The sequence below is a fragment of the Epinephelus fuscoguttatus genome, linkage group LG11 (assembly GCF_011397635.1).
Source record: "Epinephelus fuscoguttatus linkage group LG11, E.fuscoguttatus.final_Chr_v1".
NCBI lineage: Eukaryota > Metazoa > Chordata > Actinopteri > Perciformes > Serranidae > Epinephelus > Epinephelus fuscoguttatus.
In genome coordinates, this window is record NC_064762.1 from 30,712,964 (window position 1) to 30,737,155 (window position 24,192).

At 40.1% G+C, this 24,192-nt stretch overlaps 4 protein-coding genes across 14 annotated transcripts in view; 2 read left to right on the forward strand and 2 right to left on the reverse strand.

Moving 5' to 3' along the window:
• The first annotated feature begins 345 nt into the window (after positions 1-345).
• On the forward strand, positions 346-3,952 carry LOC125896687 (cytochrome P450 2K1-like). Its single transcript, XM_049589448.1, has 9 exons — positions 346-639; positions 941-1,103; positions 1,219-1,368; positions 1,470-1,630; positions 1,731-1,910; positions 2,197-2,338; positions 2,896-3,077; positions 3,158-3,299; positions 3,384-3,952. Exons 1-9 carry the CDS (start codon positions 433-435, stop codon positions 3,569-3,571), a joined length of 1,515 nt encoding a protein of 504 aa, XP_049445405.1. The 5' UTR covers positions 346-432; the 3' UTR covers positions 3,572-3,952.
• Positions 3,953-6,224: 2,272 nt separating this feature from the next.
• Positions 6,225-24,192, reverse strand: part of LOC125896688 (uncharacterized) — a 75,466-nt gene continuing 57,498 nt past the window's right edge. The window contains exons 1-7 of one of the 3 annotated variants that reach the window (XM_049589450.1): positions 12,126-12,242; positions 10,939-11,256; positions 10,028-10,321; positions 9,706-9,825; positions 9,076-9,101; positions 7,156-7,227; positions 6,225-6,880 (exon numbers count right to left, since the gene is read on the reverse strand). In XM_049589450.1, coding sequence (XP_049445407.1) covers positions 6,839-6,880; positions 7,156-7,227; positions 9,076-9,101; positions 9,706-9,825; positions 10,028-10,321; positions 10,939-11,256; positions 12,126-12,168 — 915 coding nt within the window. In that variant the 5' untranslated portion in view covers positions 12,169-12,242 and the 3' untranslated portion in view covers positions 6,225-6,838. Of the gene's footprint in view, positions 6,881-7,155; positions 7,228-9,075; positions 9,102-9,705; positions 9,826-10,027; positions 10,322-10,938; positions 11,257-12,125; positions 12,243-22,255; positions 22,550-22,705; positions 22,728-24,192 lie in introns of those variants that run through there. The other 2 variants (XM_049589452.1, XM_049589451.1) reach the window with 2 other exon arrangements.
• The window catches only part of LOC125896689 (butyrophilin subfamily 3 member A1-like), a 31,018-nt gene continuing 20,655 nt past the window's right edge, over positions 13,830-24,192 (forward strand). For 6 of the 9 annotated variants that reach the window (XM_049589464.1, XM_049589463.1, XM_049589453.1 and 3 more), the window contains exon 1: positions 13,830-14,066. The gene's annotated coding sequence lies outside the window, so the exon portion shown is untranslated. Of the gene's footprint in view, positions 14,067-22,024; positions 22,101-24,192 lie in introns of those variants that run through there. The other 3 variants (XM_049589462.1, XM_049589458.1, XM_049589461.1) reach the window with 3 other exon arrangements.
• LOC125896693 (uncharacterized) overlaps positions 21,425-24,192 on the reverse strand; it is a 69,427-nt gene continuing 66,659 nt past the window's right edge. The window contains exon 7 of the transcript XR_007450329.1: positions 21,425-21,468. The gene's annotated coding sequence lies outside the window, so the exon portion shown is untranslated. The remainder of the gene's footprint in view (positions 21,469-24,192) is intronic.

The following is a 24,192-nucleotide window of genomic DNA, read 5'->3' on the forward strand; positions in this document are numbered from 1 at the left end:
GAATTGTCCATGTGAACAGAATACATGCTCAAATGTAAAAACTGTGGATGAATTTTCTAACACTAGCTGGTATTCACTCCTGTGTTACAGATCTACCAGAGGTCCCTTATTGCAACACAAAGAGGCAAAACATTATCAACGGTTAAACATTAGAACCACACACACATGATAAATAGCTGTTTTGCAAAACACGATATAAAACTACTGTAAATCTGTAACTGCTGTATAATAAATAACACTGACCTGTAAATACCAAACAGTAATTTGTGGGAGGTTTTGAGGGTGTCCCCTCCCCTTGGGCTGTGCCTTTTCTCCACTTGGAGCCACAAAAGGCTTCGTACCCAAACATTCACATAGCTAAAGACTCTGGATGGAAACTGATGCTGACAGTGCAGTAGGCCTATAGCAACTGAAGGATACATTTTTTAAGTCATGGAGATATTCGATGTATTTCTCCAGTCTTCCAGCTCTGTCTCCTTGTTCGGGGCTCTGGTGGTCCTGCTCCTTGTCTATTTCTTTTCCTCCTCTAGCTTCAGCTCCGAAGATGACAGTAAGGAACCTCCAGGACCAAAACCTCTTCCGCTGCTTGGTAATCTGTTGCAACTGGACCTCATGAGACTCTACAATGAACTTCTGAAGGTAAGAAATGAAGAGAATAAAAAGAGTGGAAGAAAGTTTCTGTTAAGTCATAGGCTAAGATGTGTTTGTTGCACTGACGTCAAAAGGAATGCTTTCCATTCAAGCAATACCAATCAGGAGCATGTTGGAATATTCTTAATGAAACTGGTTTTACTACGCTTACAATGACAGCACGAACATTTTCTTTCAGACTCATTTATTGTGTGTGCTGCAGTGTTGCTGTAATTTTTCAGATTGTCTGCCTTCTTTTATGTTTGTTTTATAAAACTAAAAAGTCATGACATCATGCTGCTGTTTTTAGCTTTCCAAGAACTATGGATCAGTGTTCACCATCTATTTGGGACCAAAGAAAGTGGTGGTCCTGGCAGGATACAAGACAGTGAAGGAGGCACTTGTGAACTACGCTGATGAGTTTGGTGAAAGAGATCCATCGTTAATACAGCTTGATACTTACCGTGACCACGGTAAGAAAGGAAAAAAGAAAGTTTAGCAAATAATCTCAGTGTTCTGTTTCACTCTGAGCAAAGGTTTCTTTTCTTCACTCATTCCCAGTTAATTTAAAAATATGTTAAATCTCAGGGGTCATACAGTCAAACGGTGAATTGTGGAAAGAGATGAGGCGCTTTGCCATAACTAACCTCAGAGACTTTGGGATGGGCAAGAGTGCATGTGAGGACAAAATCATCGAGGAAACTGGCTACCTCATTGAAGTGTTTAAGAAATTTAAAGGTAAATATCTCATTTTTATTCAGTCTCACGGATGTTGAATTAAAAAACAAGAAGAGAAAATCTGCTGTACTTTTGATTTGTTTTGTTTTCCCTTGTTTCAGGAGAAGCTATGGATACGACCTCATCGGTAAACTGTGCAGTCTCTAATATCATCTGCTCCATTGTTTATGGCAGCAGATTTGAGTACGATGACCCAGTGTTTACATCCATGGTAGCTCAAACAAACAAAAGAATTCAACTTATGGGCTCCGCATCAATACAGGTAGCCTGTGTCATTCACTATTATTGTGAAGTTAAAGTTGAAGTTTTGTGAAGTTACTGATCGATTTTTTTATTTATTTATTTATTTTTTTTTTTACAAGATGTACAACCTGTTCCCGTGGATCTTCAAATGGGCTGGTAATAGAAGGGAAATCCAACAGATCACCGCCTTCACTAAAAAAAATAACTTAGAGCTATTTAGTCGTTTGAAAGAGACCCTCAATCCACAGATGTGCAGAGGCTTTGTGGACGCCTTTCTGGCTCGAATGCAAAGTCTGGAGGTAGGGAAATGCGTGATATATTACACTGATATCATGGTTTCTTACAACAAAATATGCAAAATTAATTCTTTAATGATTTGTTCGATGTTTGAGTCCCTCTTGGACTTTGTAGTGCACACAGTGTTTAAAATTTAATTATCAAACAGCTTTTTTTAAAGGCCTCATTGCGATTGCTTTTAAATGAACTCATTTAAAAGTCCTATCCTTACACCTGCAGCTGAAATGGCATGTAGGTAATATGTCAGTGTTTTATCTTAATAACTGTACTGATACATTTTACCTGCAGGAATCTGGGATTATGAACAGCCACTTCAACAATCAAAATCTTATGGCGACAGTAATACAGCTGTTTGCTGCTGGCACAGAAACGACAGCGACTACTCTCAGATGGGGACTTCTGCTTATGGCCAAGTATCCACAAATACAGGGTAAGACATTATTTAAGTTGAATTTTTCAGTTTTATTTATAAAGCCCAATATCAAAAGTCACAATTAAGCATACGACATCCCTCTGTCCTTTGGACCCTTGCAGCGGATAAGGACGAACTCCCCAAAAAATCCCTTTAACAGGGAAAAAATGGTAGGAACCTCAGGAAGTGCAACTGAGGAGGGATCCCTCTTCCAGGATGGACAGACGTGCAATAGATTTTGTACAAAACAGATCAACATGATAAATTCACAGTATTCCATATGACAAAATGAGACAGAAAGAGAGACAGAGAGAGAGACAGAGAAAGATGCAGGACAGACGGTAGTGACAGTAGCTTACAACTACATTAACTTAAGTAATAATATTCTAATAATAATTGCGGCTTTTGTGGTACAATATGTTGAAAGTATATGTTAATATATGGCAGTGTATGTATGTGACAATAATCATATGTCCCAGAAGTCCCATAGAGAGAGGCAAACTCTGACTTTGGATGATCATGAAATTATCAAAAGTTTATCTGATAATTTACTCCTTACTGCCCTTTACTCCCAGACCAGGTCCAGGAGGAGCTGAGCAGGGTGATAGGAAGTGGTCAGGTGCGGGTCAAAGACAGGAGGAACCTGCCCTTCACCGATGCTGTCATCCATGAGACACAGAGACTGGCCACCATTGTCCCCACAGTGGCTCGCAGAACCAGCCAAGATGTCACCTTCCAGGGTCACTTCATTAAAAAGGTCAGACTGAATAACACACCGGGTATAAAGGACCCAAACTGACTTGTTGAGAGAAAACTTTTAAAAGTCTCTGTCTACAGGGAACTACGGTGTGTCCTCTCTTGGCATCTGTCCTGTATGATGAGAGTGAGTGGGAGAACCCACACAGTTTTTATCCCCCGCACTTCCTGGACAAGGATGGGAAGTTTGTCAAGCGAGAAGCCTTCTTGGCTTTTTCTGCAGGTTTGTGAGATGAGATATCACTTCCTGTTTATTATTAGTTTACTGGCAGATGACCTGAAGCTCTTCCTTCGTTCTCTCTTGCAGGTCGCAGGGTTTGTCTCGGCGAGAGTCTGGCCAGGATGGAGCTCTTCATCTTCTTCACCACCCTCTTGCAGCACTTTCGTTTCACCCCTCCTCCTGGAGTTTCAGAGGATGAACTGGATCTGACTCCATGTGTGGGTTTCACTCTCATCCCTAAACCCCATAAACTGTGTGCTTCTTCCTGTATGTGAGCAGCAGGGCTTGGAAATGCTGCTTGGCCTGTCATGACTGCAGTTCAGTTATTTTCAAGAGAGTAGAGTCTAATATGTACGCTGCTATATTCCATGTGGTGCAACAGCACTGAATATGTTTGATATCAATGATGTAATTAACAAAAAATGAACAAATAGTGCACACCAAAACCTGTCTTTGTAAAAATCTGTTAAAATTTTGTTCACTCAGTTTTTATGTCTGTGCTTGATTACAAAGGCATTCTGTAGTATCCGATCATTGCGTCAGCAGCTACACCCTGTTTATAAAGTTTGTCATTAGTGATAAAGCACGCTGAAGCTACAATCCAATTCCAAAAAAGCTGGGATGCTGTATTTAACATAAATAAAATCTGAATGCAACGATTTGCAAAATCCTTTTTTACCTATATTCAATTGACTACAGTACAGGGACAAGATATTTGATGTTCAAACTGCTAACTTTTTTTCCTGTAAAAAAAACCTCTTCTAAATTTGATGTCTGCAACATGCTCCAGAAAAGCTGGGACATGAGCAACAAAAGACTGGGAAAGTTGTGAATGCTCAAAATCACCTGTTTGGAACAGTTCAGGGATAAACAGACTGATAACTGGAACTGGTAACAGATGACAGTGTCATGACTGGGTATGAAAGGAGCATCCTCGAAAGGCTCAGTCATTCACAAGAAAGGAGGGAGCAAGGTTCACCACTTTGTGGAAACCTGTATGGGCAAATAGTCCAACAGTTTAGGAACATACACTTCTTAGCGTGGGTGGGACGGTGATGCAGTGGTTAGGTTTGTTGCCTCAAAGCAAGACAGTTCTTGGTTCGAACCTAAGGTGGGGGAGCCCTTCTGTGTGGAGTTTGCATGTTCTCCCCGTGTCAGCGTGGGTTTTCTCCAGGTACTCCGGCTTTCTCCCACAGTCCAAAGACATGCAGGTTAGATTAAGTGGTGATACTTAATTGTCTGTAGGTGTGATTGTCAGCCCTGTGGTATTCTAGTAACCTGTCCAAAGTGTACCCCCACCTCTTGCCCTGTGTCAGCTGGGATAGGCTCCAGCTCCCCTGTGGTTACGGGGAAATGAATGAATGAGGACTCCTCAACACACAATTGCAAGGAGTTTAGGGATTTCATCATCTACAATCCATAATATCATTAAAACATTTAAAAATCCAGAGAAATTTCTGCATGCAAGGGGCAAGACCAAAACACAAACACTGAATGCCCATGACCTTTGACCCCTCAAAATGTACTGCTTTAAAAGTAATCATAATCGTAAAGGATACTACTAAATGGTAGCTCGGGAAAACTTTGGAAAACCATTGTGGGCAAACACAGATTGTCACTGCATCAAATGCAAGTTACGACTCTGTCATGCAAAGTGAAAGCCATATATAAACAACATCCACAAACAACACCGACCACTCTGGGCCTGAGCTCATCTGAGATGGACTGACACAAAGTGGAAGAGTGTGCTTTGGTCTGACGAGCTCAAACGCACCAGCAAGGAAATTCAACACAGTCCCTTTTCTCAGTTGCGTTGCCAAAGATATTCACGTAACTTTGGCCAAAAATAAATCAATGTTTGACAGTGAGGGCAATGGATTGCTTATTATTATGTAGATACTAGTCCATACCTGGGGATGTGTTATGTATAGAGGAATAAGAAATCAAAAACAGTATATTAGAGGAGATGCAAAATCAGAACACTGTAAATCCACTGGGTAATAAATATTAATGTAAGACAAACAATACACACTGTATTTAGAAACATGCTTTATGGCAGAATACATGGAGCATAGTTTTGGCTGACGGCATGGTGGCACGCACATGCGCGGGGCCATGCGCGGGCACACAGGTACACACATACACACATAACACAGAGAAAGAATGAAAGAAACAGTGCAATGTTTAGTTTGTGATGTTTGTAGGCTAATGTCAGTAAAGTGAAAATACGTAATGGCTGGCTCGCATACACAGACACAGACGCGTGTTCGTTCAGTAAAATAATTACCTTAGTCTTCAGCAAGTGTTGGTGCTTGAAATTGCATGTGCCAGCAATAAACTGTGGTCCCAGCGCAGGTTTTTACCAAGTGGTCTCTGCGCATGCGCAGCTCGCGCTGCTAATGGTGCTCACAGTACGAATGGGTAGTGGAAAAAAACACGAATATAAACAGTAGAAATGTGGGAAAAATGCAAAAACGGCATTGTGGCTGTCTGTACATGACCAAGATGAAAGCCTATGTGCAAGTTCAGAGAAATCAGAAAATCAGAGAAATAGGTCAAAGCAGTGAGGAGGAAAACAGATAATGACAGATGGATGGAGGGACAGAGGTTTCTCCATTTAATAGTAGGATAAGGTAGTACCATAAAGTTCAGTTCTTGATGAGTTGATTTGTATACAGAAGACTAAAAACCATGTAGCCATCTTGTAAATTATCCTAAACACCTGTGAATATTCTAGAAAATATGATTTGCACCCAAAACATGTCAGAGAGCAGGTATTACTCTTTGAAATGATGCAGTGTTGATAGGTTTTAATGTGAGAGCAAGATTCGGATAAGTTGAAACACTGTGATGAGTCCAGGCTTGAAATTTTAAAGAAGACACATGAAGAAACTGCAGACAAGCTAAACACACACAATACAGACAATATCCATCTGAATCTTTTTACTGGACATCATAGCAGTGCTAATGCGATATGACAGGAAAATTATTACATAATAAAATTCCTGAACAATTCTAAATTTACAAAATATTCACATAAACAGTGCAATAACATTTCTATTTCAGCAAGAACATGTTTGACTTTTCACTTTCACTTGTCATTATTTTGAGTTGCAAAACCCAACATCCAAACTTAAGAGAAACATTGGGAGAAAACTGAAACACATTATGGACTGTAATGCTTGGCACCTTCTTCTTTTGTCCAAAAAAATCATTTTTGCCTGCTTATAAAGATGCAGTCTATGGCAATCAGAACTTATAATGACACTTCTGTTAAGGCACAACCATGCTGCCGATTCTGGTTAATGGGTTTTGCCTTTTAAAATCCTAAACTAGTCAATAGAACACCAAGTCCAACAGTGTGCATTTTAATAGAACATCTGGCTTAATGCTAAACAAAGCAAATCCTGCACAAAGTTGAAACAACAACTCAATGTGTGGTTCTAATTATAAAACGTCATGAGAAGTCTCACTTCCTCTGATGTATTTTGGTTTGCTGACATGGCTGTAGAGGCTGCTGGGATCATTCTCTGCTTCCATCTTCAGTATTTGACTGTTGAATACGTCACTTCCTCCGTTCTGACCTGCAAGACACAAACCAGATGTTCAGAATTAAAAACCTACAGTGGCCTTGTGGTGAGCTGTGTAGCTTCTGGTAACTAGTTTGTTTTCACTGATCAGGAAAATATATGAAAAAGAAAGCTGTCAGGAACTGCTGAAAGTGTATGGATAAACTTTGGAGGTATAGTTCTTCAACAAAATACGTTTTGTAGTTGCGCAGCGAAGCAAACTTAACATTATGTCATTATAGAAGTAGAAAGCAACAGCTGAATAAACACAAAGGGATAAAGTCACTCACCTTTTTGTGTGGAGAGGCCCGTTGGTTAGCATGGTTAACAGTGACATATGTCAGACTGCTCTCTGGCTCACCCTGAGTGAGAACGACACAGCGGTTAATAAGGTACAAACATAAAGTACACACACTATTTGCCTGTATATCTATCATGTGTATGGGGTGCCATTTGTAAAGTGTCTCACGCTGAAAATAACATCAACATTTTGCCACATTTAGCTTCAAACAATGTTTAAAAAGTATTGTGAATTTTTTAACGTCACCTTTTACCACATTTACAGCAATATTTGTTAACTTAGAAATATATTAAATAGTTAAAGCTAAATATTAAATGTGGCACCTAAATGCTAAATCTAAATCTAAATATTAAATCTAAATCTAAATGTTAAATATAAATATTAAATCTAAATCTAAATGCTAAATATAAATCTAAATGTTAAATGTTAAATCTAAATGTTCTGGGTGAAACTAAATATTTAGCTAACATGCAAATTCACTCTGCCGGTCACCGGAAGTACCAAAATAAAAGCTTGAGATGGTCAGACTGTGTTTATAGAATCAAATAACGAATTAAAACCAACTTATCGGGGGAAATGGACACTTGAATATACATTAGCGTGATAATAACTCCCTAAAATAACAAGAAACATGTTTGGAGAAATTTTATTTGACATGTACTTTGAGTTGTTAGTGTCCCTTCATTGTTTACCAACTGTAAACAGATACCAACAAATGGCCTGCCTCTCAAATCATCCCACTGGACAATGGGAAAAAAGCTAAGATGATGTGGGGCACTTTTCCACTCTGAGTTTAAATTTTTTCAACTCGAGAAGTTCAGAGTTCTCTGGCAAAAACGCTGGGCGCCTAGAGCGCAGAAGTGCGAGTTAAGTTGCAACACAAAAACTGCAAACAAAAAGCTTCTCATTTAAAACATTTACAAAAAGCTGCCTCCAGCTGCTAAAATGCTTTCTGTGTGATCATCTATCTTAGCATGTAGTTTTGTTGTCTAGACTTAATGAAGTAAACCTAAAAACCACATTTTTTTTTTTTTTTTTTTTTTACCTTCACTGTAGTTTACTTTGAAATAGACTGTACGCATTTAACATGCAGAGACTGTACATTTCCTGGCAATACGGAAATTTATTTCGAAAAGAGACAATGCATGTAATGAGTATAAATTGACACATTGTCCCTGGGCGCCCAAAACTGACGCAGGAGGGGTACCTAGCATCTCATATTTTGACTTGTAGGGCCACTGACCAAATGTTGGTATTTGATGAGTTGGGAGTGAGGCCTCATTTACACCGCAAGCGATGTGTTCGCGAAGCAGTCCACAAACGTAGTGCAGCATACTTGTATTCATACCAAAACCGAACAGAAGCGTCGTGCAGACACTGCGCTGTCCCATCAAAATACAAACCACACCTGAACAGTTGGTGGCGGTAGTGAATCGTGTTTGCAAATTTCCAATAAACCTCAAAGAAGAAGAAATGAGTTTTGGACCCAAAGCCCAGGTTGGGCAGGTTTGCACGCCAGTGATTATTCCAACGCATGGATAATTAATATTTAGCACTACTACAAATGGGTAAGTAGTCTTTGTCTGCTGTGGCAAACAACACAACAACACACGCAAACACGAGTTTGTGTGTGAATGCTCTTACCTATTAACATGCTATGCGAATGCATCGCTTGTGGTGTAAATGAGGCCTGAGATCGTTTTGATTGTTCTCATGGCCATCTAATATGAATATGCAAATATTTCACTCAAATGAAATGTATAGATCAGCTTTACTGACTGATGATACCTAAATAGATGAGTATTCCTGCATCATGAAACAAGTAAGGATGTACAGTAGCTAAATGTTGTTGGACTAGGCTACATTTATTAAAAACAACAACAACAACACACAAGTTTTGTATACTCACAGGGTGTTGAGTTGGTTTGTGAACATCTGGAACAAAAGGTAAAGATTAGACTTTAAATATGTATTATCATTATTTACATTCAACACATCCAACACCATAACACAAACACATGAGATTCCACCAGCAGGTATTCCAGAGTGTTCCCCTTTCCTGGGCAGATTTCAAACACACAATAAAATTTTACAGAACACTGGACATATATTTTGGAGGTAATTGTAATGAGTGATTTTTAAACTGTTGGAGCTTTTTAACATTACAATCTATAAGGTGTCACAAAAACAGCCTGGACCGGGCCCACTGCACTGCATTGTAATTCCAATGCTAGCAGCATCATGTTGTGAGCACAATAATGCACTCTGCAGTATCCCGATATAAATAAAAATGGATTTGTGGAATTATGCACCTATTTATTTCGATAAAAACATTATTTGGATCCCACATAATTAAATGGAACGACAATCAGTATCATGTAACAAGCTATTCCACCCATATTTTAGACAGAACACCAGAGAAGAAATACAATGTACTGTTATTTAAAAAAATTTTTTGTTACTGGGCTCAGTGTAACACCGTATTATAATACCGATCTTTGATCACAAGGTCCAACAAAAACTGCTCTGTTTTACTGACCCTCTGTGACTTTAGCTCTCCTCTTGTATTTGATGAGAGCAGCAGCGATGACGACCAGCACTACCACCATCCCGACCACTGCACCGATGATGATGTAGGTCTGATTAAAAGAAGTGGGTTCTGTGGTTAGAGAATATCCGTTAGACAAAGAAATAACAACTGGGACAAAATATTTAATTCACTTGTTTGAAAATATGCGACCCTCTTTAAAACATAGCATCTAAAGGATCATTACTTGGTTACAAGTGATTAACAGGATTTACCTGTAAATAACCAGGTAAAGTTCGTAGTCAGTTTTCTATCTGATTTTTTGTTATCCTACCTGTGAAGTCAGGTGTGTAGTCAGCCTCTATCTCTACTTTGTTGTTATCAACAAACTGGCAGGTGTATTTCCTGTTGTTGCCACTCTGACGCTTCACAGTCAGAGCAGAGACACATTCTGTCTGTCTGAGGAACTTGTACCCGACACCTTCACCAAGCAGCACAGCTCCTGTCTCATTCACCCAGCGGAAGCTGTTCTGTGGACAAGGACCGAGGCTTCTGTGTCTCAACAGAGAGCACTCTAATGTGACTTCACCGTCCCTCTTTGGATCAGCGTCTGGTGGAGATGGAGAGACTGAGAGAGAACAAGTGTAAACTGTTAACTCACTTTGTTCATGAATCACTGCAGTCAAGAATCAATAGACAGTCTGAATGGCTCCTCTTTTTTCTTGAGCCCCAACCACTCCACCTACGTGTGCTCACTGACAGGGTCCCTCATGTGAATGGTCGTCCCAAACCAGTGAGGCATTCAGTGACATTAGAAATGTGAGCTTAGGGACATCGTCTTGATGGCTGTTGTTCACTCGTTAACATCTTTCCTAAGTCAAAGGGTTGTCCCCAAACTGCCTGGATGAGTGACGGCTGTTGTTAACCCTTAATGTGGAGTGTCTTTGACTGCTGAGGGTTTGAGGGAGGGATCAGATTGGGAAGGGGCCACATTGTTAATCACCCTCCCTTAATAAGAAAACAGATATAAATAAACGTGTAAACTCATCATTGTCCACCTTAATCAGGAAACTGACAGACACCTTGCTGGAATTTACAGGTAGAGGAGTATTGGACAAAAACATGGTGTATAGCTGAACTGAGGCTGAGCCTGGTATATTGCAACATTTGCCTCATAAAAACATGCCAAAATAAGAACTACTTCCTGATAACATCAGTGTTTTTTTTCATTAAAATGAGACTCACTTGTCAGAACATTTAAATACACGACTGCATCATGATCAGTGCTCCTCCCCTGCCGACAGGTGTAGTGACCAACATCCTCAGCAGTTACGTTGTAAATGACCAAAGAGCAGCCAGTGTCCACACTCAGCCTGGCAGCTCGGGCTGAGCTCTTCACAACATTTCCATTCAAGACCTCAGCAGACAACGGAAATTGATTTCTGATATTCAGCCATGTAACGATGGAGCATGTTGTGTCAGAGGGTGATGCAGTGGCACAGGGCAGAGTGGCATCATCTCCAGCTCTGTAGTAGAGATAGGTGGTTGTTACACTGATGCCTGCTGTAAAGAAAAGAACAAGTGCTCTGTGAGAAATGACACATTACACATAAAATCATCCTGCCTGCAACAACAACTCAACTCATGAGAGCTCAGAACGAGACCTCTCCTTGAGCGAGACTCAGACACAATAACACACAGACGGGATCAAGCCAAAGGTCAAGACTAAACGCTGTATTTCTCTGTAGGATCATTTCCTTAATGCTGTCAGACACTTCTAATCACAGTCTGAGCCTGTCAGCAGCAAAAACAAAAACAAGCACTTTTAGTGGACGCACATTGGCTGTGTGCTATTTCTTGAAGAAGCAGCGCTCTGGTTTAATACCGGACCAATTTCAAAACTTGTTCTTCCATTAGTCACTTAGACACAAACATCAGGAGATAGAGTCCAGGGTGACAAATACAGAAGTTTTACTGTAATCAGTGAATCATGGGCACTTTGGGAAATACACACCGCTGAGCTCTGATGGTTTTTCTCTCTGTGCACTGTATGTACGAACGTCATCAACTTACCATGTAAATATGAGACTAGTTTAAAGAAACCACAGAGAGAACAGAGACAGACTATTGGGTCATTACTTTTGTTAACTTCTCTCTCCGTGACATTTACTACAGTCGATATACATTTAAGAATCTTCCTAAAAGTAACTAACTCATCATTTCTGTCTTGTTCTTGGCTCACACAACCGTTGGCTTTTATTTTCACAGGCCAGAAAAGTCAAAGCTCATCAGAGTGGCCTCTAAAGCAGGAAAACAGAGTCTTGTTCCTGGTAGCAATTCTCACACTCACCTTCATCAACCAGTTATAAAAACTTAACATTTATTTTAAAATTGTTATTAAAGTTTGAATGAAAAAAACAACAGAGGTTTACCTTGAAACTGAAGCACAAAAATGAGGATTAATTTCGTGTCCATTCTCTATCAGCAGACGGACGCCCTGTGAGACATTTCACACATTTCAGACTGTATAAGATGGTGCTGTTTCCTCTTTGTGGTTGCCTTACTGAGAAAAAAAGTGATTGAGAAACAGCATCACCCGCCACCCAGCCTGTCGTTGGTTCCAAACAGTAAGTTACATCATTTCTATGTGCCCTCTTCACAGACTGCACACAAAAGTATCAATTATTAGAAACATCTGTTTCACAAACTGCAGCTGTTTCAGATTAAAGATCAAAAATAAATTCCATTTAAAGAGCATTCAACTTCCTTGCTTTGATTCATCTTAAGCAGAAGGTGCATTTGAAGTGACTAGACTAAACAGAGGTTTTTCTCAAAATACACATATAGCAGTTTCTATTAATATGTTTGTGTCACACAGGTTGTACATGTGCTCAGGTGAAAACCTTTTATCCCCAAATGTAAAGATGCTGGAAACTGATTTTGATATTACTGATTACATTATTTGCCAACAGGGACCCCAAAATAACATCAAATAACACCCCCACCTTCATTTCCATTCTGTCATTTCAGTGGTGTCATCAAAAGAGGAAGTGGCGTATTTGACAAGAAACCAAATACACAGTAACAAGACTGACAGTGTGAAGTCATGCTGGCAGCTCTGTGAGAAAGTAGTGCTTTGAGCTAAAGGCTAACACATCTTAGTTTACCATGTTAGCATGTCATCTTATGCTCAGTGGGAAACATGCATCTACAGCTGAGGTTGATGGGCCATTAGTTTGAAATCATCAACAATCTATCCTCAGAGGAACATGAATGTGTGTAACACAGTTCATGACAATCTGTTCAACAGGTGAGACATGTCAGTCAAAACTACACTTATAAACCTCAGGGTGGTGCTAGTGGACAAGTGAGAGGAGCATCAAAGTCAGATGGATTCATCCTCTGGGCACCATGAATGTCTGCACCAAATGTCATAATATTCAATTTAACACTTGTTAAACTTTAAAAAGCCAACTTTATCAACCTGCCTGTGGTACTAGACAAAAAGTCAGAGGATCACCAAAGTCATGAGGGTCCATCTCCTGGGAACTATGAATGTCTGTGCCAAATGTCACAATAATCCATCAAACAATTGTTGAGGTATTTTTCAGTGAAAATCAAAAGTGTCAACATATTTGTGGTACTAGAGAAAAAGTCACTGATACAAACAGCTGAGTATCCTCCGTGGCGTGGCTGGGCTCAGCCATGGAGATAGAGTGAATGCTCTGCAAACCCAAAATATGATTAAGTTTAGTATGACACAAACAATGGCTCACAGAGTCAGCATGATGACATCAGCAGAACAGTCAGTTGCACAGTCATGGCAAGTCACTGAGGGTAAACCACACTGTAGACACATAAATCATAAACCATTCAATCCCAGGTACTCAGAGGTAGATCCAGTGTTGATAATTACATCTATACTCACACATACAAACTCTATAATCACAATGTCTGTCTGTCTGTCTGTCTGTCTGTCTGTCTGTCTGCCTGTCTGTCTGCCTGTCAATCCACAACTTTGGTCCTATATCAGCAATTACTTGACTGACTGAGACTAAATTTTGTACAGACATCCATGTTCCCCAGAGAATAAATCCTAATGATGCTGGCAATACTCTGACTTTTTCTCCACAGGGTCTCCTACCAATTGGACTTACCCGGATCACCTCTAACGGGAGGCGTCCAGGAGGTATCCTGATCAGATGCCCGAACCACCTCAACTGGCACCATTCGTTGCACAGGGGCAGCACCTCTACTCTGAGCTCCCTGTAGATCTCTGAGCTCCTCACCCTATCTCTAAGGATGAGCCCAGCCACCCCTCAGAGAAAACTCTGCCGCTTGTATCCATGACTTTTTCTCTATTGCCACAAATAGTATGTCGACATTTTCAGTGAAAATGCCTCAACAATTGTTTGATGGATAAGCTTTGTTTGTGTGAATAATGTAATCAGTAATATTAATATCAGTTTCCAGCATCTTAACATTTGGGGATTAAAGGTTTTCACCTGAGCACATGTACAAACTGTGTGACATAAACATCTTAATAGAAACTGCTATATGTGTATTTTGAGGAAACCTCTGTTCAGTCAACTCACTGACACACATTTCTATTAATTAAAGCTGTCATGTGCCCTCCAATAAGAAGGCATGTAGAAATGATGCAACTAACTGGTTGTAAGTAACGACAGGCTGGGTGGTGGGTAATACTGTTTCTTAAGCAATTTTTCCATATTAAGGCAACCACAAAGAGGAAACATCACCATCATATACACATCTGTAGCAGAGGAAACATCTCACACGGCATCCATCTGCTGAGAGAGAATGGACATGAGATTAATCCTTATTTTTGTGCTTCAGTTTCAAGGTAAACCTCTGTTGTTTTATTTAAATGTTAATCAATTACATTTTTATAACTGGTTGATGAAGGTGAGTCTGAGAATTGCTACCAGGAACAAGACTCTGTTTTCCTGCTTTAGAGGCCACTCTGATGAGCTTTGACTTTTCTGGCCTGTGAAAATAAAAGCCAACGGTTGTGTGAGCCAAGAACAAGACAGAAATGATGAGTTAGTTACTTTTAGGAAGATACCGCTACCGTGAGGTGCGCATAGAATCAGCTCAAGGAAGGAGAGAAGAGACCTGACTGCCCATGCGTCGCTGCAATGATTGACAGCACTCGACATCTGAACAATAAGAGGGGTGCGCTGGCAGGCACTTGCAGAGCTGCAGCAGGTGAAGAGTTGTCCACATGTCGTCCAAAAGAGCCTCAGGAGTATGTGTGGGGAAGGCAGGGCGGGCTCCATGGAGGGGGAGACCCGAGCCTCGGGGGTTTGTGCGGGGCCGGGAGGTCAGATGCTCCCAGAGAGGGGAGAGGGAGAAATATAGCTAAATAAGATGAAAATAGAAAAGAATGTCTCTGTATTTTATTTCTGTTTTCAGTGTTTAATTAAGGTGGGAGAGGCGGAGGGCTGAGGGAGATCGGACGCCTCCAGAGAGGGGAGAGGGAGAAATATAACAAAGTAAGATTAAATAGGAAAAACCTGTCTCCCTCTTTAATTTTATTTTCAGTGTTTAATCAAGGGTGGGGGATTGAGGTGGTGGAAGTTACTTTCTTTGATGAGTAATGATGATGATGGCTATTTGTGACTCAGATTTGTTTATTTATTTATTTCAGTTTGAAGTTATTTTTATTTAATATTTATTTATTTATTTCAGGTTGAATTTTTTATTTTATTTGACTCCGAACTAAACTACTGTATCTACAGTACATTTGTTATTGCCAGTAAAGGTTGTCAAGATAAATGGAAAGTTGTTGTATGGTCATTTTGTACCTATGATACATTTGGGATGGGGGCCTCCAAATAAAATTTCGCTTAGGGCCCCAATTTGGTCAGGGGCAGCCCTGATATCGACTGTAGTAAATGTCACAGAGAGAGAAGTTAACAAAAGTAATGACCCAATAGTCTGTCTCTGTTCTCTCTGTGGTTTCTTTAAACTAGTCTCATATTTACATGGTAAGTTGATGACGTTCGTACATACAGTGCACAGAGAGAAAAACCATCAGAGCTCAGCGGTGTGTATTTCCCAAAGTGCCCATGATTCACTGATTGCAGTAAAACTTCTGTATTTGTCACCCTGGACTCTATCTCCTGATGTTTGTGTCTAAGTGACTAATGGAAGAACAAGTTTTGAAATTGGTCCGGTATTAAACCAGAGCGCTGCATCTTCAAGAAATAGCACACAGCCAATGTGCGTCCACTAAAAGTGCTTGTTTTTGTTTTTGCAGCTGACAGGCTCAGATTGTTATTAGAAGTGTCTGACAGCATTATGGAAATGATCCCTACAGAGAAATACAGCGTTTAGTCTTGACCTTTGGCTTGATCCCGTCTGTGTGTTATTGTGTCTGAGTCTCGCTCAAGGAGAGGTCTCGTTCTGAGCTCTCATGAGTTGAGTTGTTGTTGCAGGCAGGATGATTTTATGTGTAATGTGTCATTTCTCACAGAGCACTTGTTCTTTTCTTTACAGCAGGCATCAGTGGAACAACCACCTATCTCTACTACAGAGCTGGAGATGATGCCACTCTGCCCTGTGCCACTGCATCACCCTCTGACACAACATGCTCCACCTTTACATGGCTTAACATCAGAAATCAATATCAGACTTTCACTGAGGTTCAGAATGGAAATGTTGTGAAGAGCTCAGCCCGAGCTGCCAGGCTGAGTGTGGACACTGGCTGCTCTTTGGTCATTAACAACGTAACTGCTGAGGATGTTGGTCACTACACCTGTCGGCAGGGGAGGAGCACTGATCATGATGCAAACGTGTATTTAAATGTTCTCACAAGTGAGTCTCATTTTAATTAAAAAAACACTGATGTTATCAGGAAGTAGTTCTTATTTTGGCATGTTTTTATGGGGCAAATGTTGCAATATACCAAGCTCAGCCTCAGTTCCAGCTTTACTATATTGTTGTCCAGTACTCACAGTGATTCATGGACAAAGTAATCTTCCCCCACTTAACATCGATTGACATATGGATTTGCTGATGAATATTCTTCACAAGTTTCCTTTCTTCATTTTGTTTACTCATTTGTTGAAACATTAATGAAAGGTTGTGACTCCACCTTCATATTTTCACTCAGTGAAGCAATGATGACACAAAATGGATAGAAACTTGTCAGGGTCTGGTAGTAAAGTTGTTGACTTTCTCCAAGATGTCAAATATTGTTTTTCGCTGAGTTAACAGTTTACACTTGTTTTCTCTCAGTCTCTCCATCTCCACCAGACACTGATCCAAAGAGGGACGGTGAAGTCACATTAGAGTGCACTCTGTCGAGACACAGAAGCCTCAGTCCTTGTCCACAGAACAGCTTCTGCTGGGTGAATGAAACAGGAGCTGTGCTGCTTGGTGAAGGTGTCGGGTACAAGTTCCTCAGACAGACCGAATGTGTCTCTGCTCTGACTGTGAAGCGTCAGAGTGGCAACAACAGGAAATACACCTGCCAGTTTGTTGATAACAACAAAGTAGAGATAGAGGCTGACTACACACCTGACTTCACAGGTGAGTCAACAGATAGTCAGACACAAACATCTAATGAGGGTGAGATAACATGCAGCTCACTGGGCACAAAGCTTTGCAGATGAAATAGGAAAAAGGAAATGAATATGGTTATTTAGTTCTGCAGGAAATTAAATGTTGCATGTATTTACTAACCTGTTTGTTTTTCTAACCCATGTTCAACAGAATCCACAGGCTGGTCTCCTCTGAGCTACGTCATGTTGGCTCTGCGTATTGCAGGACTGATCCTGATGATCGTAATCACCATTCATGTCATCAGAATCAAATGTGAGGAAATTCAGGTTGTCATTTGCTGGAATTAGTTAAAATTAATCTCATTTTAATGCTACTTTTTATTTTGTCCTCCAGGGAACACAAAACCACTTGATGATGACGACAGTGTGAGTTGAAATAAATGTTCCTTCTGTGACCACAGAGGCTGCAGTCTCTCTGCTTCGTTCTCTTGAAACAGTTTTTAACAATCTCCTGTGTTGTGTTGGATTTCACAGGAAAACAATGATGGTGACATCCAATATGAAAATGATGGAGCACGTCCTGCTGCTGCGAGACTGCACTGATCAACAACTTCCACACCAACTTCAGATCATCACAAAGTCACATAGCATCAGTCATTTTACACTTGTGATCAAAGCTTTGACTTAAAATGACTGTTCTATATTTAGGATAAATTGCTCGCTCTTTTTACACCTTAAGTGATGTAAGGAATATCTGTCAAACTGTTTTCTGTGCCAACAACAAGCAGATGTTGTATCTTCAGATTGTACTGTAAAAAAGTCACTCATATTGACAGCTGTATGTCACCTTTTATTACAGTTTAAACACACATTGCTCAGCTAAACACTGTAATACTGAAACACAGAGAGGTAACTTTGTAGTAACATCACTGTAACTTTGAAGGATACCCACTTTATTTGTCTCAGACTGCTATAGAGCATCATATTAGCCTCAGTTTAACTTCATCATGTAGATTTTGCCAGGAAAAGGACTGTATTTTGTGGACAATGACCAAAACCTGTTTCTATGTACATATGGGCATGTAAATATTGTATTAAATTACACTTGAACAATTGTGAACCTGTCCATTTACTTAACTTTAGCTGTAAAATCAGTCATTGAACTTGTTGAATCTGTCCTGTCTCCTGGTTTCCCCTCTTGTATGGTGAATACAGACTGCTGCCATCTGCTGGTATGGAGAGTTATTTGTATTAGAGTTATTATGTGCCTGTTAATATTTGTGGTGTGTTCAAGTGCAACGTTTTGGCCTGAGACAAGGCGACATGAGGTGATGCAACAGATAGCTGTCGTCACCACTGCTTCTTTGGTGTCAGTTTGGTGTGTCTGGGCCTTTATGTGAAACAACTGAAACTCTTGGAGCTTTAACAGAAAGTAGAGAGTTCATGAATGATCCCATCCTTCACAGTAAGAAGATAGGTCTAGATAGAAAATAGGTTTCCAGGCCTTTAAGCCACATTATATTATTGGTATAATATTGGAATATTGGTGAAAAACTTTGCTAATGTGTTAGCTGGATAGCTACACAGTCGTTTTAGTAGCAGTGTGCTTTGGAGTAACTAGCAAGTGGGGACACAGAGCTGCTGTGTACAGCCAAATGGATAAGAATGGTTTAATGACCATACCCGCTCCTTAAAAAGAGAGGTACGTAAAATAGATCATAAATGGAAGTCCCGCAAACTTCAAGTTCACTATGAGCATTTGAAAAGCCTAATGAATAATTACAATGCTGCAGATAAGGACGCACAAGCAACTTTTTTCTCCAACTTGATCCCCCAGAATGCTCAAAACTCTAAAGTGCTGTTTCAAACACTTGACTGAATTGTTGGCGTCCCCAGCAATATTAATTTACATGCATCACTTGAACTCAATTTTCATCATTTTTCACTGAAAAAACTGAAAACATTAGATCTCACACCATCAGCAGTCGACCCCACAACTCACCAATCCTACTCTATGTCAGTCCTCTGCTCATTTAGTTCAGTGTCACTAACTGATCTCAACACAATGGTGATGCGCATAAAATCCTCCTCTTGCCCTCTGGATGTGGTCCCTACCAGACTACTGAAGGAGATTATACCCACTGTTGGTCCCTTCATTTTATCTATTGTCAATCACTCTCTGACCTCAGGTGTGGTTCCTGCTTATTTGAAATCTGCTCTAATTGAACCTCTGCTCAAAAAACACAGTCTTAACCCATCCATTCTGAACAACTACAGGCCAGTCTCAAAGCTCCCTTTTTTATCAAAGATCCTAGAAAAAACTGTATTCAAACAATTAATAAATCATCTATCAGTCAATAACTTATTTAAAAAATTCCAGTCCGGCTTCCGATCACTTCATAGCACAGAATCAGCTCTCCTTAAAGTTTGCAATGATCTCCTGTTGACTCAAGATATCGATGATTGTTCCATTTTAGTACTCTTGGACCTCAGTGCCGCATTTGACGTGGTAGACCGTGACATTTTCATTGACAGGTTAGAGCAGTGGGCAGGAATCACTGATGTGGCCCTGAATTGGTTCAGGTCTTACCTTTTTAACAGATACTCTTCGGTATCTATAGCTGGCTCTGTTTCTTCCCCCACTAATGTCTTCTATGGTGTCCCCCATGGGTCGATCCTGGGCCCTATTATCTTTTCCATTTACATGCTCCCTCTAGGTGACATCATCCGTAAATACAGCGTCCATTTTCATTGTTATGCAGACGACACACAGTTGTACATCCCAATCAAGCCCGGTGATCAGTCTAATTTAGCAGCCCTCCACAACTGTATCACAGAAATAAAATACTGGATGTCAGACAATTTTCTCCAACTCAATCAGTCAAAATCCGATGTCCTTGTTATAGGTCCATCCACAACAAGAAAACTAATTTGGACTTGAACTTTGAACTTCATGTAAAAAAAAAAGTGGTCCAGACATGTTTTTATCATTTGAGAAACATAGCCAAAGTCAGGTCTTTTATCTCAGCCACAGATTTGGAGAAACTCATCCATGCTTTTATTTCTTCATGCCTCGACTATTGTAATAGCTTATATACCTGTCTCAGCCAGAAATCACTTCACCATCTACAGTTAGTACAAAATGCTGCAGCTCGGCTTTTAACTAGGTCTAAAAAATGTGACCACATCACCCCTGTTTTAGCATCACTGCACTGGCTGCCTGTTCATTTGAGGATTGATTTTAAAATTCTTTTATTTGTTTTTAAGGCCAGACTTGGGCTAGCCCCTGCCTATATTTCAGACCTTTTATCCTCACAAACCAGCTCATAGTCTGAGATCTGCTGATAAGGCCCTGCTAGCTGTTCCAAGGTCTAGGCTGAAAACAAAAGGCGACAGGGCCTTTGCAATCAGGGCCCCTAGACTCTGGAATGATTTGCCTGAGGAAATCAGGTTTTCAGAGTCTGTTCCTCGTTTGACATCGCTCCTCAAGACACACTTTTACAGGAAGGCTTTTATGAAGTACTGTTTAAGTTGATGTAATGTTTAAGTTGTATGTATTTTGTGTTGATATTGAGTGTGTGCTGATATTTTAAAAGCACTTTGTTATTTATATTGAAAAGTGCTATACAAATAAAGTTATTATTATTATATTATTATTATATGACAAAGCAGTGTATCTGGGTGGGACTTCAGTTGTTATTTTAAACTGTTCAGGGTGGTGATGGCAGTGGGAACAAAAGTTTATTTGTATGTGTTCTTCTGGGAAAGTGGGACTTTGTAACGGCGACCTGATGGTAGTAGTTGGAAGGATGGGTGCAGAGGGTGGGTGGGGTCCTGTGTGATGGCGATGGCTTTCCTGGTAACTGCCAGCTAAGAATAGTTTGACGCACTCAGGCTGAACATAAATACTGATGGATGATAGGAATGATGTCAGACTATCTACAAACTTGGATGAGAACAAATGAACAGTAACTAATAATAAAAGAAAGTGCTCTGTGTGATGGCGATGGCTTTCCTGGTAACTGCCAACTAAGAATAGTTTGACGCACTCAGGCTGAACATAAATACTGATGGATGATAGGAATGATGTCAGACTATCTACAAACTTGGATGAGAACAAATGAACAGTAACTAATAATAAAAGAAAGTGCTCTGTTCAACAACAAACAAGTGAAGGACGACTGCAGTACAATCATTTAAAGCTCAGTTTGACCATTTATTTGTCTTCTTTGAAGCAGAAAAACACCTCTGACATATTTACACCTTATATAGCAAAGCCAATATTTCCATCTGTATCCACACATCCAGCAGACGTTGAGTCCACCTGATGATTTTAACATTCACTGATTCACTAAATATAGAACAGTCATTTTGAGTCAAAGCTTTGATCACAAGTGTAAAATGACTGATGCTATGTGACTTTGTGATGATCTGAAGTTGGTGTGGAAGTTGTTAATCAGTGCAGTCTCGCAGCAGCAGGACGTGTTCCATCATTGTCATATGGGACGTCACCATCATTGTTTTCCTGTGAAATCCAACACAACACAGGAGATTGTGAAAAACTGTTTCAAGAGAACGAAGCAGAGAGACTGCAGCCTCTGTGGTCACAGAAGGAACATTTATTTCAACTCACACTGTCGTCATCATCAAGTGGTTTTGTGTTCCCTGGAGGACAAAATAAAAAGTAGCATTAAAATGAGATTAATTTTAACTAATTCCAGCAAATGACAACCTGAATTTCCTCACATTTGATTCTGATGACATGAATGGTGATTACGATCATCAGGATCAGTCCTGCAATACACAGAGCCAACATGACGTAGCTCAGAGGAGACCAGCCTGTGGATTCTGTTGAACATGGGTTAGAAAAACAAACAGGTTAGTAAATACATGCAACATTTAATTTCCTGCAGAACTAAATAACCATACTCATTTTCCTTTTGTGATATTTCATCTGCAAAGCTTTGTGCCCAGTGAGCTGCAGGTTATCTCACCCTCATTAGATGTTTGTGTCTGACTATCTGTTGACTCACCTGTGAAGTCAGGTGTGTAGTCAGCCTCTATCTCTACTTTGTTGTTATCAACAAACTGGCAGGTGTATTTCCTGTTGTTGCCACTCTGACGCTTCACAGTCAGAGCAGAGACACATTCTGTCTGTCTGAGGAACTTGTACCCGACACCTTCACCACGCAGCACAGCTCCTGTCTCATTCACCCAGCGGAAGCTGTTCTGTCGGCAAGGACTGAGGCTTCTGTATCTCAACAGAGAGCACTCTAATGTGACTTCACCGTCCCTCTTTGGATCAGCGTCTGGTGGAGATGGAGAGACTGAGAGAAAACAAGTGTAAACTGTTAACTCAGCATAAAAAAAAAGTTTGAAGTCTTCGACAAAGTGAACAACTTTACTACCAGACCCTGACACATTTCTTTCCATTATTGTCATCATTGCTTCACTGAGTGAAAATATGAAGGTGGAGTCACAACCTTTCATTAATGTTTCAACAAATGAGTAAATAAAATGAAGAAAGGAAACTTGTGAAGAATATTCATCAGCAAATCCATATGTCAATCGATGTTAAGTGGGGGAAGATTACTTTGTCCATGAATCACTGCAGTCAACAATCAATAGACAGTCTGAATGGCTCTTCTTTTTTCTTGAGCCCCAACCACTCCACCTACGTGTGCGCACTGACAGGGTCCCTCATGTTAATGGTCGTCCCAAACCAGTGAGGCATTCAGTGACATGTGAAACGTGAGCTTAGGGACATCGTCTTGATGGCTGTTGTTCACTCGTTAACATCTTTCCTAAGTCAAAGGGTTGTCCCCAAACTGCCTGGATGAGTGACGGCTGTTGTTAACCCTTAATGTGGAGTGTCTTTGACTGCTGAGGGTTTGAGGGAGGGATCAGTTTGGGAAGGGCCACATTGTTAATCACCCTCCCTTAATAAGAACACAGATGTAAGTAAATATGTAAACTCATCATTGTCCACCTTAATCAGGAAACTGACAGACACCTTGCTGGGATTTACAGGTAGAGGAGTATTGGACAAAAACATGGTGTATCCACCTTATTCCTGAGGGTACTACTGTAGAAATGATTATGTGTGCAACTTCCTGTGAGATAGCGAAAGTAGCAGTAAGCTAGTTAGACTGTCTGTGGTTACTCCTAGTGGCTACTCTTGATGGCTAACTGCCAACACTGGTTCTTTTCCAAAGTAATTTGCCTTCAGTTTAGCAAATACAGATTTATTTTCTAACAAATATTTAACTAATGATATCTTAGCATTTTCTAAAATGTCTTTGCGGAGCTCTGGTACCTGTTGCGCTGTCTGTGTCTGTAATAACGAACAACCAGTCTAAGCTAAATTTTTGTCTTTAGCAACTGTTTGTTGAACATGTGACCAGAACAAAAAGGGATTGTTCCTGTTGCCGAAGGTACCATTGATATGAGAAATAAAATGTTTCACAAGACATAGCGGAAAAGTATTAAATCAGAATTTTCAGAGGAGAATGACACCTAGACTGACAGGCCCATCATTCAACGTCAGTACATGATATCCCTGTCTTTCCCTGTCTGACTTCATTCTCAACCTACGTCAGAAAATAAACTCAGCAACACACTTTGAAATATGATATTTAGTCATTAGGGCCGAGAATGTGTTACTGATTAACTGTACTTTCTTTATATCGTTTAAAAAAATGAATGCCAAAAGTTATTTCTTTTACTACTACTTTCTATGACAGTTACTGAAGTGTGCTGCTAAATTCAGCATCATGTTTCGCTCAGAACAGTTTTAATTAAATCACGTTAAAAAAACGTTTTACGCAGGCGAGCAGAGGATTAGCTGGGAAACATCAGATTTATTCACTTTACATGGAGCTACAGTTAATACTGAATCATGTTAAATGTTTGCCAAATGTGTAAGTATCTCTTAATAAGTCATCAGAAATCAGAAATCATCTTTAGAAGG

Coding starts and splice junctions, on each gene's coding strand:
- LOC125896687 (XM_049589448.1), top strand. CDS start 433: ATGGAGATATTCGATGTATTTCTCCAGTCTTCCAGCTCTGTCTCCTTG. Junction 1,104..1,218: donor TGATACTTACCGTGACCACG/GTAAGAAAGGAA, acceptor GTTAAATCTCAG/GGGTCATACAGTCAAACGGT. Junction 1,369..1,469: donor AGTGTTTAAGAAATTTAAAG/GTAAATATCTCA, acceptor CCCTTGTTTCAG/GAGAAGCTATGGATACGACC.